This window comes from Henckelia pumila, unplaced genomic scaffold (genome assembly GCF_033568475.1).
Source record: "Henckelia pumila isolate YLH828 unplaced genomic scaffold, ASM3356847v2 CTG_298:::fragment_3, whole genome shotgun sequence".
NCBI classification, from domain to species: Eukaryota; Viridiplantae; Streptophyta; class Magnoliopsida; order Lamiales; family Gesneriaceae; genus Henckelia; species Henckelia pumila.
In genome coordinates this window covers 499,365-515,494 of record NW_027331797.1, presented here as the reverse complement: position 1 = coordinate 515,494, position 16,130 = coordinate 499,365, and the positions used below count along the sequence as shown (strand labels likewise).

Sequence of the window (16,130 nt, the reverse complement as noted above, 5' to 3'; positions counted from 1 at the left end):
GTGTTCTGCCTAAATCCCATGAAAAATTTCAGGACCATATTATTTAATTTGGGTAAATTTTAGGACCACACAGATTTTTATAGTTTTTGACTTTTCAAAATGAATGGACCATCCACATCATTGCCAGTGAATTTTGCTTTTGGAGAATGAAGTGTTGTCACAAAGAAGAAAGCGATGGGATCCAAGCATGAGTCGATCCACGGGATAAGGGTGTTTGAAATTTCTCTAGTTCATATTTTCTCGTAAACATATATTGTAATCTGGGTACTAGCCGTTCGAGAACGGATGCTCCCGGAAATCGATACGTTTCTCGAGGGGACACTTGAACTTTAGTCACGATGAATTATATGAGGAAACTCGAAGTAGCATCAGAACAACATTTAAAAGTAGTGGTGTCTTTAAGATAGAGACCTGCTAAAAGCTACACCATGTTGTACTTGTGAGTAAAATTGATGGGCATTGAGCCAGTTGAAAGTGGCTTTCTAAGGAATTTTGGGCCGGGCTGAGAATTCCAAAGTCCAACTTTAAAACTGGTACTATATGGGGCCGAGACAATTTCTGGGCTACAAATCAACGAGATTAGAAAGACCATAAAACATACTGTCATAACAAAGCACAACGAACGAACTAAAAATATATAGGTACGGAGAAAAAAAATATTTATCAAGAAACATTTGTAAGTTTAAATGAAATGTGATTCGTCACAGATTAAATGAGCATTGCATTTTCCTGTGCGCGTCTGAGAAGAAGATATGGCATTTTTTGATAAATTATGCGTCATGCTCTAGGCAACATTTCATGGTTGGTTCTCTTTGAACTGCGAAGGCTTTGTTGCACTTGATCCTCTGCAAGCTGCAAGTATGCTCATTCGACGACCCCAAATTTTGGTTTGATTTTCTGAGAAGCAGATTAACAAAAGTGAGCCAAGTTGTTGCTTTCTGGTATGGGAAATCATTTCTGATCTGTATACACGGCGTCAACATCGTCAAGTTCAAGTAATCTGGCCATCAATTCTTTGTTCAAGTCCATAGCTTCATCATCAACCTGCAACATACATTTCATGAACTAAGAAATTGCTTGATTTGGAAAACACGCATGGAAACAAGAAAGAGCCCAGGATTTGCAATGAGAAAAAGGGTGAGACAGGGAGACGCCAGAAGCTTTGAGACTGGAAACTTGAATTTGTAGATGAAATATCCATAAAATTTCTTTATTATTTGGTTTGGAGGATGGTGAGCAATCACCCGGTCTCAGCTAGAGAGATACCCCCACGCATGCCGTTACATGGAAAAGAACGAATGAATGCATAATGGACAGACGATACAAGAAATGCTGTACAAAAATAAGGGTCAGCAACGTTTTGTTCTGTGTGGCTGACCAATTAGGAGGGTCCAGTGTTCTGCTTTTCCATGTTAAGATAAAAAAAAAATGAGAATCGAATGTCAATGTCAATGTCAAAAAGCGAGTCACTATTATCTTTTGAGTCAATTTAACAGACGACGTCTTATATTTGTTTCCATATGCCATACAAAGATTTGGTTCCAAAAAAGCAATATATTGAAGTTATACATGGATAAACCATAGCGATTGAACTAATGGTATAAAGAACTGTTTAAGTACCTCAATAAACGTTGAAGGAAGAAGCTCAAATCCATTGTCAGTTTCAAAAGTAATTTCTTCCTCCCGCAATTTTGATAAGATGACTGGGTAATTGTCCATTGAACTCACGATTTTATAATAACTATGCAAGGTCACAAGAGTGGTAAGAATTAAAAGACGAGGCTTAAGGGCCACAATGAATACGATATAGAAAGATTCTATATTTAAGCAACACGCGGGTATATAGAAGCATCAACTCCGACTTCATCTTTGATTAAGTGGTCAATACATTTGAGACATCCTATGATAAATTTCAAAGGATTTGCACCCCAAATTCTGAACAACCATCATTTTGTATATGCATGTCTTTATTTTCTCATTCAATTTGACAAAAGATAGTATATCACGCCGCCTTAAACAAATAATTTAAAGCCAGAAAAGCTTTTAAAAATAATTTAAAAGAAAGCCTTTTAACACTGTTGTATCCGAACACAAAACTGCTACTTTCTAAACGCATGCTTGATAAAAAGCTTTGACCCAGATGATTCCCTATACGAATTATGTGCTTTTTCATAGCAAAAGCTCAATCAAATACTACATAGGTCTAGTATATTGCAATCTAAGAAGAGGTATGACGTTAAAAATGGCCAATGAGACATGGGGGAAATTTTAACTTCTTGCCGTGTCACACTAGAGCCTAAATCCCTTTGAAAGTCTCTCAGTTAATTAAGAAAAAATTCTTCCATACCTTTCCGAATCCCCTTCGGTGTCATCTTCATCGACAGATGGTTCGATGACATCATCAGCACCAGCATCTAAGGCAAGAGCAAGAAGTTGATCCTTGTCAGTTTCCGTGGCCTTTATATTCACAACCCGAGCACGTTTAAACTTGAACATGATGGATCCAGAATCTGCCATTTTCCCACCACAGTCCTTCACTACCTCTCTAATAGCTGCTACCGATCTGTTTACTTTATCTGTAAGCACTGAAACTATTATACCCACTCCACCATAACCATAGACCTGAACATGCATACAAAGGCATTTGAGACGTAGGCAAAATGGCCAAAAAAGGTAAATATGGGATTTTGCCAGCTTGTTTTAAATATGAAGGGACATAGCAACTTAGAGGGCTAATTACCTCATAGAATTTTTCTATGTAGGCTTCCTGGTCTTTCTCTGAAGCTCTCTTGATGTTCCGATCTAGAATATCCCTAGGTATATCAAGCTCCTTAGCTTTCTCGAATAAAGCAGCTAAAGTCGTATTAGATACCGGACTTGAACCACCTTTCTTGACCCTGGACATATAAGAAATTTAAGGGATGAAGAATCATACATAAAAACATTTAAATAACTTCTACAATATCAAAATAATAATTATAACAACTGGTTACCATATATTCAAAATTAAACTCACTAGTATAATACAAAAGATAATAATTACAACGGGGTACCGTATCTTCAAAATTAAACACGCTAGTCAGGTATTAAGCAACGAAGGCCACCCAAAACTAACTTAATGAAAGATGTGGGGATTTTCACATGATTGATTATGAACAATTGGCTGTGGCTTTGATTAAAAAGTCACTGTTTAAAAAAAAATAGAATCCATGTATTCTCAAAAAAAATTAATAAAAAAAGAATTCATGAGACGTGGACTGGCAGTAAGAATTACTCCCCTTGTCCCAATGTATAGGCTTGTTTGTTTTGTCCCAAATATATACACTTGTTTGTTTTTCCACACAAAAATAATTGGAAAAACAAATTTACATACAAAATTCCAATTTTATCCATATTTAATTCATTCAAAAAATGGTTTTACGTTTTTTTATAACCTAGTTAACAGGGTATATTACCAAAACCAAGAAAATTGTTAACAGACAGAGAAGTATATATAATTGGGATGGATGTTGTATGTTTTTAAGAGTTTTGAGTTCTTTGTATGATAAGAACGTCTTTTTTAACTAAATCCCATGGTCCTACATACATGAGACATGCAATGTCATTTATGCACGGCCATGTGTTCCACTTCTATAATTGTTAACAGACAGAGAGTTATTTTGGCATTGAAGTCTGCTATATCACATTGTTTCAAAGTCATAGCACCACTTACGCAGATACAACTTCCTTCCCAAATCTAGCATACAGCTTTGCTTTCTTTGCGTCCTGGGTGGTCTGCATAAAAGCCAAACATCTAACCATTTGATGTACAAATTGTTTTAGCAAAGTAAGATAAATAAGTCAATGCACCATACACCAACAAACATATAGTGATATCAATCCACCAATTGTCCCAACAGACACAGTATTCTTTATCTTGTCCATTTCTAATCAAGTTATAATTTCTTGCCGTTAGTTCACTCCAGATTGGCATAATGTGGGTTATGAATTGAGAGAAATTTTTTTTTAAATAGCGAGAGAGTTGCTACATTAATATAATTTGTTACTGATCCTACAAATTCTTGCACAAAACATCGATGCTGGAGGTAGTGGAAATTACATGCCGGACAATTCAAGAGAGAGCAGAAATTAGATTTCTGATAGTTCCATAATTCACTGTATTAGTTTCCAGTCATTGAATATCTGATCATGTTAAAATGTGCATAAAATTTCTGATCATTATTAAATTTATACCCCATGAAACCATGAACTGAACAGAAAGAAGTGGAACAAGTACACCACAAAATGTGCTCTAAAGCATATCTTTTTATAAAAAATGAATAACAGATCAACCAATACTTGATCAGATTTCACATTTAAAATAAAAATCAAACCTATATTCATCTAAAATTGCTGGCAATGCTACTTCAGGCTCCTCAATCCACATAGCAAATCAAGTGTTCATAATTCATAAGAGAAAAATACAAATGCCACATTTCAACAACACGCCCACACATTCCAGCACAAATACCTTTCTGCCGGCAATTTTGCAGGAGCGCCTTCCCATACACAGAGGAGTGCTTGTCCATATCTTTCTTTTCGAAGTATCATTTTGAAGCCCACAAAATGAAACCCAAGAGCCAGAAGAATAGCACGAAAAAGATGTCAGCTTTGTGCTCAACAAACCAGTTCCTGATTCACCGTTAACAACGAAACAACTGTCACGAACATCATACCAGGAATTTTAAAAATAAAATGGAATCTTTCCACGAAATAAACGAAAACGAAAGGGTTTTACTATGATAAGAGCAGGAGCTGGAGGGCCTAAGAGAAAACCCATTTGAGAATCTGACGATTATTGAACCGAATGCTTTGATTGTAGAAGATGAAGTTACCATTTGTTAGATTTTCTTGGTTTCTTTATATCTTCTAAATTCCATCCACTGTTTGATGAAGATGATCGACTTTTTCCCAAGTATTCTGGGGAACTAATTGTAGCTGATGCTAATAAGATGACAGGTATTTCGTCAACATGGGCCGAAATCAGTGATTTACGATATATAGGCCCAACTTCGGAGGTCCAATGGAAAATTAGTTTGGGTCTGGTTTCTATATCCACCCTGTTTAATTATCTTTTATTTTAGATTTTGCAATATACGTATAATTGTCTACTTCACTGGCTCCACCGCAACCACCATTAAGATAAAATTAATTTAAACGTGATTAATAGATATTTAAAATTTATGTGAAACATGTAATATATTTATTTCATTATATAAAATTTTATATATATTGGTCTCCTTCAACAAATAAATAAAAATAAAACAAACAAAGATTGATAAATACATGACTAGCTAACCACCAAAATCCAACCCCATCCCTTGTGTATTCCAGCTTTCATACTATATATATATATATATATATATATATATATATATATATATATATATATATATATATATATATATATATTCCCAAAATGTGTGGACTAATATAGATAAGCATCTTGTTTTCTATAAAAATTAAATTATTTTTTAATAAAAAAATTAATCGGGAAACAAACGATTAATTTACACCCATATATGTATCCAATGTTAATATTAGTCGTCCATACATACTCATTCATTATGGCGTGTGGTTTTAAATTAGTTGCAGTGGGAATTAACATTTAACACAGTTTGTCAACTATTAAATGTTTTTGGAACACACTGTGTTTTTCAAATTTTAAAAACAAAATAGTCTACATTTCCTTTTGAGTCTGTACCGATTATATAAATATAAATTAAATGATAACATTGAAATAAGCTGTATTTTGGATTACAATATAATTTGTATGTAATATAATGCAACATGGAAAATGATGGGTGACCGGAATCAATAATTATTTTATTATGCTGAATGTGACTGACACCAACAGCGCTATTGCTACCTACTGCAAAGACTTCCATTTTTAATTAATAATAATCTTCAATCATCGCAAACTGCAATTACTGTCTTAAATTAAATTATCATTCAAATATGTAAATTCATATTTATAAAATAATAACAATAATTCCCCTAGCTATATGTCTTTATTATTTATTATCCACACACTCACTTTGCAAAGGAAACAACGTGTGCATGTGCATGTTTTCCAAAGAGAAAACATATGCGTGGTAAATAATTAAAAGAAAGATGTGAGACGGATACTCGTGAGATGAGATGGAATAGATTGGAAATTAATATTTTTTCCATAGATTATGGTGAATAAGAAGTTTGTCACATAAAATTAAATTGTAAAAGGGTTTTAAAAATGTTTTTTTTGGTAATAAAAATATTGTTTGCGGTTAAATTATATATATTTCCAGTATAAAAATGGAATTCAATTTACTAGGCATTTTAAGATGAAATGCTCTTAAAATGCCGGGGGTTTTATAGTGAAATTTAGTGCAAAAGCACAATTGGAATCTATTTCGAAAGATTTACGACACTTTCCCTTTCATTATAATTCTCTATCTAACAATCACGCGGTGCTACAATGGCGTCTCTCTTCCGAGACCGCGCCCTCAGCTACAGCAGACGAGATTCCTTCTCCTCCTCTAACTCCGCCGCCGCCGCATCTCCGTCAACTGCCACCTCAACTGCCGCCTCTTTTTCACCGCTTCCCTCCCCATTCGGCGACCTAACTCCCACTCTTTCCGCTGCAGACCTTCGGGCCACGGCATACGAGATCTTCCTTTCCGCCACTCGCTCCGCCTCCACTAAGCCTCTCACCTACATTCCCAGCAGCAATCACGGTAATTCGCCCAACAATTCGAGTAGTTCTAACGGCAATTCGAGTAGTACTTTGCAGAGGTCATTGACTTCGGCGGCGGCTTCTAAGATGAAGAAGGCGCTAGGGATGAGATCCGGTAGTTCGAAGCGGAGCTCCGATGGTGGGAGCCCGGGTAATTCGGGTTCGGGTGGGAAAGTTAAGAAGCCAATGACTCTGGGGGAGCTGATGAGGGTACAGATGAGGGTTACGGAGGCCATGGATACGAGAATCAGGAGGGGTCTGTTGAGGATTTCTGCCAGCCAGGTCAGCTATCGCATTCCTCTTATTTTTGCAACATTTTTTTCCCAATTTTATCTCTGCATCGAAGAAAAATTATGTCTTTGATTGTAAGATGTCAATTTTGTTTTAATTTGATAAGGAAAGGAGTGATCTGCTGTTTCAGTGTTGGATTTGGTGCTGTAAAATGTTGATTTTTATTTTTTCAGATTGAATTTGAGATATGAGGTCAATGAGAGGCATTAGAACATGGGAACTGCGAGATCCGAAGGATACTGTATGGATGCAATTAAAAGAGTAGATTTGCTACTGTTTCTTTCACCTCTCATTTGTTTTTGTTGAGTCTTGATGACTAGACTAAATATATGTTTCCACTTTTTTGGAGTAAGAAGCATTTTAGGAGTTATGTGACTCATTTGTGACTGTGTTTGATGAATCTGTTGTTTGCTAGTGTTTTGAGTTTTTCAAATTGTGTCAATGAAAGCAATACAAAATTAGATTAATATATTTTCTGGCTTTTTAACAGAGTGACAAATGTGCAATTTTCTCTAATTTTTTCCTGCTGGAAATTTTATTCTATTATGTTATTTGAACTGTAGATGTACTGTATTTTGTTTTTGTTTTTTTGTTTTTCTCTAGTTCAAAGATTAAATGGATTGTCTGTGCTTCATGTACTGAACCATAAGTTAAAAAGAATTTTTTTTGGGGTTGTTATAGGTTGGAAGGAGAACCGAGTCAATGGTTCTTCCACTAGAGCTTTTACAACAATTCAAAGCCTCGGATTTTGCGGATCAAGAAGAATATGAAGCATGGCAGAAAAGAAACCTTAAAATGCTCGAAGCTGGACTACTTTTGCATCCGCACACGCCATTGGATAATACTAATACTGCTGCTCAACGACTACGACAAATTATTCAAGGAGCCTTCAACAAGCCTCTGGAAACTGGGAGAAACAATGAATCAATGCAAGTCCTTCGCACTACAACAATGGCGCTTGCTGGAAGAACATCTGACGGATCTCTGGAGTCTTGCCACTGGGCAGATGGTTACCCATTGAATATCCGGCTATATGAAATGCTTCTTGAAGCCTGCTTTGACATAAATGATGAAACATCTATTGTAGAGGAAGTTGATGAGCTGATGGAACTCATAAAGAAAACTTGGGGAATCCTTGGACTAAACCAAATGCTACATAATTTATGTTTCACCTGGGTTCTGTTCAATCGCTATGTGGCCACGGGGCAAGTTGAAAATGATCTAATATGCGCTGCTGATAACCAGCTGGCTGAAGTCTCAAAAGACGCAAAGATAACAAAAGATCTAGTTTACTCGAAGATTTTAAATGCTACTTTGACTGCCATGTTGGGATGGACTGAGAAAAGACTCCTGGCATATCATGAAACATTTGATAATGGAAATATAGAGTCCATGCAGAGCATTGTGTCGGTTGGGGTTTCAGCTGCTAAGATTTTGGTTGAAGATATATCAAATGAGTATCGCCGCAGAAGAAAAAATGAAGTTGACGTGACTCGTAGCAGGATAGACACTTACATAAGGTCATCGCTGCGCACTGCATTTGCTCAGGCAAGTTCCTCTGTTTTGTAGAGATTCAATTTTGAAAGGAAAACCTCATAATCTTCATTAAATTTTGAGTCAGGTGGTCAGTGACAATGCCTCAACATGTGACCTCAAGTAATTTCTTCCACTGCCTGTACAGGTGGTGCGGATCTAATTCTGTGATCCTTTGTAGTCCCATTACTTATTTTATGCGTAAACATTTTGAGTGATCACATTATTGAATTTTTTTTTATGACCAACGCATGCGTCTGCATGGATCATACTCATAATCTATGAGCAGTCTACCAACATGCAAACCATTCATTTTCTTCAAACTCCACCTGTCTTGAGTTTGGGTCCAATCGCATAATTTGCTATTTCCGACTAGGAAAAAGAATACGAAGACTAATATACATATTAACAGCAATGGATTATGTGTAAATGATCACAGTCCTTTCCTGAAGTTGAAACCCTCCTGGGGTATATAATGGATCCAGTTTTCTCCCATGTTATTCATTTTCTGATCAACTCATGAAATATTCACACAAGAAAGATATTCACAACTCTTGATTTTACAGAGGATGGAGAAGGCAGATTCCAGCAGGAGGGCATCTAGAAGCCAATCAAATCCTCTTCCTGTTCTTGCAATCCTTGCAAAGGATGTTGGCGAGCTTGCAGCAAAAGAAAAGGACATGTTTAGCCCTATTTTAAAGAGATGGCACTCTTTTGCCGCAGGTGTTGCTGTTGCCACTTTACATGCTTGCTATGGGAACGAGCTGAAGCAATTCATATCAAGTATCACAGAGTTGACCCCAGATGCTGTCCAAATATTGAGAGCTGCAGATAAGTTGGAGAAAGATCTTGTCCAAATTGCAGTAGAAGATTCAGTGGACTGTGATGATGGTGGGAAGTCTATTATTCGTGAGATGCCTCCTTATGAAGCTGAAGGTGCAATGGCAGAAATGGTAAAAGTTTGGATAAAGACTAGAACAGAGAGGTTGAAGGAATGGGTTGACAGAAATCTCCAACAAGAGGTATCTTAAATTGTTTCTTTACCAAAACAGCAAACTTCAGATTTTATTCAAGTTCATAAGTTTTAAATGATCAATTTTTTATTTAGTTTAAATCAGAAAGTTGCTACTGTTATCAAAGGCTGTTGTCAAGAAAGATTTCACGCCTTACTGCTGTTTCGGTCTTGACAGTGGTAGAAACGTTGTTTTTGTAATATAGTTGTGCATATAATTGTATTTCTCTAATTTTAGATTTGGAATCCACGAGCCAATCAAGAAGGATGTGCTCCTTCAGCTGTAGAGGTTTTGCGAATAGTTGATGAGACCTTGGATGCTTTTTTCCAGTTGCCAATACCAATGCATCCAGCACTGCTTCCTGACTTAATGACTGGACTTGATAAATGTCTTCAATATTATGTAACAAAAGCAAAATCGGGCTGTGGTAATACTGCTTAGCTCAACCAAATTTTTTGATGAAATTGTCAATTGTCCTAAAAGTCAACTTATGAAATCTTTTTGGTACGCAGGATTAAGAAACACATATATTCCCACGATGCCGGCATTAACCAGATGTACCACTGAGGCGAAATTTCAATGGAAGAAAAAGGATAAATCAATAAATTCCCAGAAGAAGAATCCTCAGGTTGCTACAGTTAACGGCAGCAGTTCTTCGGGGGTTCCACAACTTTGTGTACGTATAAATACCTTGCATAAAATACGAATGGAGTTGGAAGTTGTTGAGAAAAGAATAGTTACCCTATTGAGGAACTCAGAATCTGCTAATTTAGAAGATTTTTCAAATGGATTGAGTAAGAAGTTTGAACTCACACCAGCTGCTTGCATCGAAGCCGTTCAGCAGTTGTCTGAAGGAGCTGCTTACAAAATTGTCTTCCATGATCTGGGACATGCTTTATGGGACTCACTGTATGTTGGTGACCCTGCATCGTCTAGAATCGAGCCCTTTCTGCAGGAACTTGAGAACACTCTGACCGTTGTAGCAGACACTGTTCAAGAAAGAGTGCGTACCCGTATTGTTGCTGACATAATGAGAGCCTCATTTGAAGGTTTTTTATTGGTATTGCTTGCTGGGGGCCCTACACGAGCCTTTTCTCGCCAGGACTCACAGGTGATAGAGGATGATTTCAAGTCCCTTAAGGATCTATTCTGGGCGAATGGGGATGGATTGCCTGCCGACATAATCGATAAGTTTGCAACCACAGCAAGAGATATACTTCCTCTTTTTCGAACTGATACAGAGAGCCTCATTGAGCGGTTTAGACGTTTGACTTTAGAAGCATACGGTTCCTCTGTCAAGGCTCGACTCCCATTACCTCCAACGTCTGGGCAATGGAACCCAATTGAACCAAATACATTGCTGCGAGTTTTGTGCCACAGGAACGATGAAACAGCATCAAAGTTTCTCAAGAAAACGTACAACTTGCCGAAGAAACTGTGATAGATGCTGCACCAATTGTGGACTATCAAGAGCAGAACTTGGCCATAATTTTTGGCAGTTTTGGTTGACTAGAGCCGCTGCATAGCCGTGTACAGCAATTCTTCTGAAACTTCTTCTGGGGTCAAGTTTCAGTGGGGATTGGATTAGTGTTGTCTCATTCTTCTATTTTATTTTAATACATATGTATTTATTCCTGTTGCTTCCCAGTTGGTTGCCTCATAGAAGATCGATCCTTATTCATTTGTTCTTTTATATCATTTCACTCACTATATGCATCGTTTTGCTTTTTAATGTTTTTGTTTTTACTATGTAATCTTTATTTTTGCTAGAAGTTGAAGAAAGTGAAGCAACTTAACATTTATTTTGTAGGCGGGACACATTTCTGCTCACCTCTATCTGGTTCTCCTTCGGAATGAATAAATAATAGGGAAAAGTACATTTTGTGATGTTGGTTCTTTACGTTTCAAATTTTTGTTTTGGTTGTGCATATTCAAATTTTTTGTATTTTCGGTCTTCTTTCAAGAGAAATGTTGATATGGTACGATACATGTTAGCTCTACATCAGCGTTGTATGAGTGTTGTACACATTGAGAAAATGACTAAAATTAAAAAAAAAACAAAAAACAAAGACAGCGGACTAAAATTGAAACTTGGAAATTTAGATGATCAAAATCGTAAAAAGATAAACATATAAACCAAAAAACAATTTTTCCTAAATAATTAAAAAAAGTATTTATATTTTCAGCCTCGGAAAGAATATTATTCTGAATCAAAATTTTCGAAACTTTTGTGAAGCACGAAGTGCATAGTTAAAAATTGATTTGATTTACTTAAATTTTAAATCAAAATTATTTTTAAAAAAATATTAAGAAAAGCCGGAATCAAACCGATGGTCAATGAGACCAAACCGCTTCATAGTCGTCTAGACCGATGATGATGAATTAATCCAAATGTGAACTGTGGTGAGAGAGACTCAGCTCCACCTCTATTTTTGGCTTCAAAAACTTATCTAGAACCCTAGCTCCTTCAATTCAATTTTCCCCAAATTATTATTATTAACTCATTTCGCCATTAATGGCGTCGTGCTACAGATCAATCTCAAGACCTGGTTTCAACCTCCTCAAATCCACCTTTGTGAAGTCCTGCGCCAGACCGGTATTCCCACCTCAATCTATGCGCTCCCCATCATCCCTTTTCTCTAGGTTTTCACTTCAAACCATACTTGAGTTATGCTACCGTTTTCCCTGATTGATTTTGTTGCTGCGTATATGTTGGGTTTTATCAAACAACACCACACAAGCTCGTGCTTTATGATGTGAATCATTTCAAGATTTAATCTTCAATGATTATCATTCAACCGACTGCAGTTTAATATATAAAAAAAAAAGACGAACTATTATTGCTATGCCTTGCAGAAGGGTGCCGATTTTATTTGTCTTCGGATGAAGTTGCATTTTAAGAAAATTTAAGCCGAGTTCTTTCGTTTTTAAGTTGCAAGTACCCGCTCTCCTGGTTGGGTCCAGCCTTTATTTATGAGAATTCATTTTGGATTAGAATTTTCTCAATTTAAGACTTTTTGTGTCAAGAAAAATCAGATGTAAGACCTTGCATTTCAGGTCATTGTCACAAATGGGAGCCCTACAGTCTCTTTTACCACTCCACTCGGCTATCTCCTCGGCTAGGTTGACTTCTTGCCTGGGCGCTGACACCATCGGCTGCAGATCCTTGTCTCAGGGTATGATTTGCAGTGCCAACCCTGGAGTTTGATAGATTTTGTATTGTTTATGTAAGAATACTTCCTACTTCCTAGTTCTTTCATATGTTAACAGAATGCTGTATTCTGATCATCTGATGCTATCTTTCCAGAAACTTTGCTTCTGCAACAGCCATATTAGTTTCTTTTTATTCAGCAAATACAAATTTGTGAAATTCCCAACCAAATAAGGAATTCTTGTTGAAACTTGTTTATTAGGTTTTTTTTTGTTGCTAAATCAATAGCAATTTACCGGGAAAATTTAATGGAATGCAATGTGATTTTATTGTTTCATTAATTTAGTACTCAGTGGAGTCAAAATGCATATTTTGCTGTGCCCTGAGACTTAATCCAAATGCCTTGTTCGATATATGTATTGTTATTTCTAGGAATGACAACAGTGTAGCATGGAGCTGTATTCTTTTAGCTTTAATTGACTTTGGAATGTATTATTTAAGGCATGTAATGTCAATTTAGTGAGTGCAAATATAGATAGAGTTTCATGCTCTTCTTAAAACTAAACGAATCTCGAACTTTATGATATCCAGCCATTAGGAGTCTATCTTGTGTTCTACAAACCACAACTAAAAAATACAAGGAAAGGTACCTTTCGTTTTCGTCTTAAATTAAGTTTCTTTGTGAGTTTGGTTTCGAAGTATTGAAAGCAGTATCTTGTGTATGTTAGTGGCCATCTCTAAAAGGCCGAAAAAAATTCACTTGGGGGAAGTTGCGTGTATTGTCCAGTTTATTCAGCTGAAACAATGTGTTAGACTATGAGCTTGAGATAGAGCCCAAACCCAAAAAGTTAGTCCTAGCTGGAAGGTCCTCTCAAGCTTAATCACTCAATAACCATCGTGGAGTTATGTGCAATGTTGACCGGTACTTGAGGACCTGATACCCATGACCATCTACGACTTGACACTCATGACCATCTATGACTCTATCACTACGCTATAACGCATGGAATCTCTAAATTCTTGTGAGAAAATGGAGCATACACTGTGATATTGTTGGGCACTATAAGTTTCTTCCATCTCAGCGGCATCAATGGTGTGATTCTTATGCCATGTGCTGCTGTCTATGTGGTCCCTTATCACAGATTCACAATGCATTCTTCTCCCCTGGCTTTACCTTTCTTTATTAGAATTATCTATACAAATCACCTCAAACCTGTTGAATGTTTATCATCCTTCTTTAAATCGTGAATACATTCACCAACATACACATGACTTCACCCTGATATAATTATTTGATTTGAAAGAAAACTCGTATGTTATGTCAACAGAGAAGAACAGACACAAGTTCATAATTGTTTTTACTGACTTTATAACGACTAATTGCTTTCTATGTTCATGACTATGTTTTTGGTAACATTGTAGTTGTACAGATAGAGAGTCACTCATTCTTGCTTTGTTATCATAATCTCCTCATTAAATTAATTTGGTTTTTGCATTCAACTATTTCATTTCCTTCATTTTAATTGTCTTTTGGGGTTGATTTTTTCTTCGAGTTATCTGACGTATGGTATTAATGCTAACGTGTGGAATTTCTTCTTGTTCCAGAACTAGGTATCTGTGTGCCACGATAACTGCCGATGTGATGTGTTTCGAAGAAGCTATTTGATCAGATGGATGTATCTTCTTCTTGAATCGGTGTTCTTTCTATTTGGTTTCAAGAATCAAATTCTTGACAGTTTTGCATTGCAAGCAATCGATTAAACTTCGGGTGGTAGTGTCAATTCCGCATTTTACTTCTTGCCTTATCAAAATGTGCTTTTCCACATATCTGGCGGGAAAGAAATACGATACCTAATTTTATTTTAAACCAGCATATCTATCTGCCGTTAGTTTATGTAACTGGTGAAAAAGAACTTGGTTTTCCGATGACATTCCTTCATTGTATGAATGTTTGTAGAAATTAATAGATGCATAATGGCAGAGGGAAAAATAAATAAGAACTATGATTTGGAAATAATAAATAATAGTTGGATGATACACTAGGCCTTTATTTTGATATGCTATCGTGAGATTTTGCATTCAATATATCGTGAGATTTGATAAATTAAATTTTGTATTGATTTTTTTGTGTTGTAAAACTTGTTGTATAAATTTGGTTGTACATGTAACATTGCTCAATCGATAAATGAGGCACGTGACGTGACAGCTAGTAATAACAAAGGAAAGGACATAAATCCAAATAATATATTTGTTTTTGATTCACTAGAAACAGACAAGGAAGGGGGTAAATAAATCCAAATGCGTACCTTTTATTTTCTAAATCTAGTACATCATATTATTTCGCATGTTTTAGATGATTAATATTGAAATTATCATACTGCATTCGTAAATAAAACCGAAATATGCATGCAAAATCCAGAAAAGATATGTCACATATTAATAGCTGCCAATCACTCGTTTAGCTTATAATTACTATCCTTCCTACATACGTGGTATTATTATATAAATAAACAGTAATTTTGCACATCATATAGAAATAATATTAGTTTCTGAGACACGAGTTAATTAACATTTGGACCAAAAAATGTGGTTTAATAACCGAGATTATTTGGCCATTCACCATTTGTACGTGAACTTGTTATTAATAAAACAAATATATTTGAATAACGCGTGGCTCTCACATTGTGAGAGGGCGCATGAGGACATTGTGAATTGACAAAAAGAATAAATGGGACATAGCGTGAGAAATAAATAAGAGCGAGAGCGATAAGCACGATATAAAGTTTTCGATCACGCGTACGTGCGGGCCACACAAGGTCTGCTCCCCTCAACTACACGCCAGACATTTTTCTCGGACTCTCTTCATTTTTTATTTTTCGTAAAAACTGGATCAATTTTATGGGATAAACTTTTTATTCGAGTCAATTATAAAATAATATTATAATTTAAGCTAAACATATTATTTTTTATGATAAATATAAGTAAAATTTATCTGTCTCACAAATAAAAATCGTCCCACGGTTTTCAAGCCTCTCGCTCTCTATTATAATTTATAATAAATATGCCATTTTTTTTTCAATTTTTTTAGCCTAATTTCATTTGCAATTTTATGACCGAAAAGTGGACAGCCGCTGATAAACCTTTAACTTAATACAATATATATATATATATATATATATATATATCATATCACTTGATAAAAATATAATATTAGAGGAAATTTACCCTACCATGTTGTTATGTTCTTTTGGATTGATAAAATAATTATACAAAAATTTTCTTACTTTTGTTCATGTTTAGTTGTTCCAGCTAATAATATATATCTTGAATTAATATAAATGAGAACACGCTCGAATTAACCTATAGGGGAATGGTTAATATCCATTCG

At 35.8% G+C, this 16,130-nt stretch overlaps 3 protein-coding genes across 6 annotated transcripts; 2 read left to right on the top strand and 1 right to left on the bottom strand.

Annotated features, from left to right (window-relative positions):
* Window positions 1-241: 241 nt before the first annotated feature.
* LOC140870977 (probable transcriptional regulatory protein At2g25830) lies at window positions 242-4,943 on the bottom strand. Its single transcript, XM_073273405.1, has 7 exons — window positions 4,778-4,943; window positions 4,511-4,671; window positions 3,713-3,774; window positions 2,741-2,897; window positions 2,348-2,622; window positions 1,621-1,741; window positions 242-1,044 (listed from the first exon to the last, which is right to left on the bottom strand). The coding sequence occupies exons 1-7, from the start codon at window positions 4,875-4,877 to the stop codon at window positions 952-954; spliced, it is 969 nt and encodes a 322-aa protein (XP_073129506.1). The 5' UTR covers window positions 4,878-4,943; the 3' UTR covers window positions 242-951.
* Window positions 4,944-6,418: 1,475 nt separating this feature from the next.
* On the top strand, window positions 6,419-11,478 carry LOC140870924 (protein unc-13 homolog). 2 transcript variants are annotated; one of them, XM_073273333.1, is made up of 5 exons: window positions 6,419-7,036; window positions 7,727-8,593; window positions 9,145-9,600; window positions 9,829-10,018; window positions 10,104-11,478. In XM_073273333.1, exons 1-5 carry the CDS (start codon window positions 6,497-6,499, stop codon window positions 11,030-11,032), a joined length of 2,982 nt encoding a protein of 993 aa, XP_073129434.1. In that variant the 5' UTR covers window positions 6,419-6,496; the 3' UTR covers window positions 11,033-11,478. The 2 variants fall into 2 exon arrangements, with proteins under 2 accessions (XP_073129434.1, XP_073129435.1); XM_073273334.1 differs by lacking the exon at window positions 6,419-7,036 and adding an exon at window positions 7,092-7,286.
* Window positions 11,479-11,989: 511 nt separating this feature from the next.
* On the top strand, window positions 11,990-14,777 carry LOC140871005 (protein NONRESPONDING TO OXYLIPINS 2, mitochondrial-like). Of its 3 annotated transcripts, none has more exons than XM_073273449.1 (3): window positions 11,990-12,234; window positions 12,649-12,767; window positions 14,348-14,777. In XM_073273449.1, the coding sequence occupies exons 1-3, from the start codon at window positions 12,107-12,109 to the stop codon at window positions 14,371-14,373; spliced, it is 273 nt and encodes a 90-aa protein (XP_073129550.1). In that variant the 5' UTR covers window positions 11,990-12,106; the 3' UTR covers window positions 14,374-14,777. The 3 variants fall into 3 exon arrangements, with proteins under 3 accessions (XP_073129550.1, XP_073129551.1, XP_073129549.1); XM_073273450.1 differs by having other exon boundaries at window positions 12,649-12,818; XM_073273448.1 differs by lacking the exon at window positions 14,348-14,777 and adding an exon at window positions 12,899-13,342.
* The last annotated feature ends 1,353 nt before the right edge of the window (window positions 14,778-16,130 follow it).

What these genes read in the sequence shown, in the direction of transcription:
- LOC140870977 (XM_073273405.1), bottom strand. Translation starts at nt 4,877, where the DNA reads ATGGTAACTTCATCTTCTACAATCAAAGCATTCGGTTCAATAATCGTC. An exon ending in GCAAAATTGCCGGCAGAAAG is followed by an intron (nt 3,775 to 4,510) that starts GTATTTGTGCTG and finishes GCTTTTATGCAG; the next exon opens with ACCACCCAGGACGCAAAGAA. An exon ending in TTCCTTCAACGTTTATTGAG is followed by an intron (nt 1,045 to 1,620) that starts GTACTTAAACAG and finishes TGTATGTTGCAG; the next exon opens with GTTGATGATGAAGCTATGGA.
- LOC140870924 (XM_073273333.1), top strand. Translation starts at nt 6,497, where the DNA reads ATGGCGTCTCTCTTCCGAGACCGCGCCCTCAGCTACAGCAGACGAGAT. An exon ending in TGAGGATTTCTGCCAGCCAG is followed by an intron (nt 7,037 to 7,726) that starts GTCAGCTATCGC and finishes GGGTTGTTATAG; the next exon opens with GTTGGAAGGAGAACCGAGTC. An exon ending in AAAAGCAAAATCGGGCTGTG is followed by an intron (nt 10,019 to 10,103) that starts GTAATACTGCTT and finishes TTTGGTACGCAG; the next exon opens with GATTAAGAAACACATATATT.
- LOC140871005 (XM_073273450.1), top strand. Translation starts at nt 12,107, where the DNA reads ATGGCGTCGTGCTACAGATCAATCTCAAGACCTGGTTTCAACCTCCTC. An exon ending in CCATCATCCCTTTTCTCTAG is followed by an intron (nt 12,235 to 12,648) that starts GTTTTCACTTCA and finishes CTTGCATTTCAG; the next exon opens with GTCATTGTCACAAATGGGAG.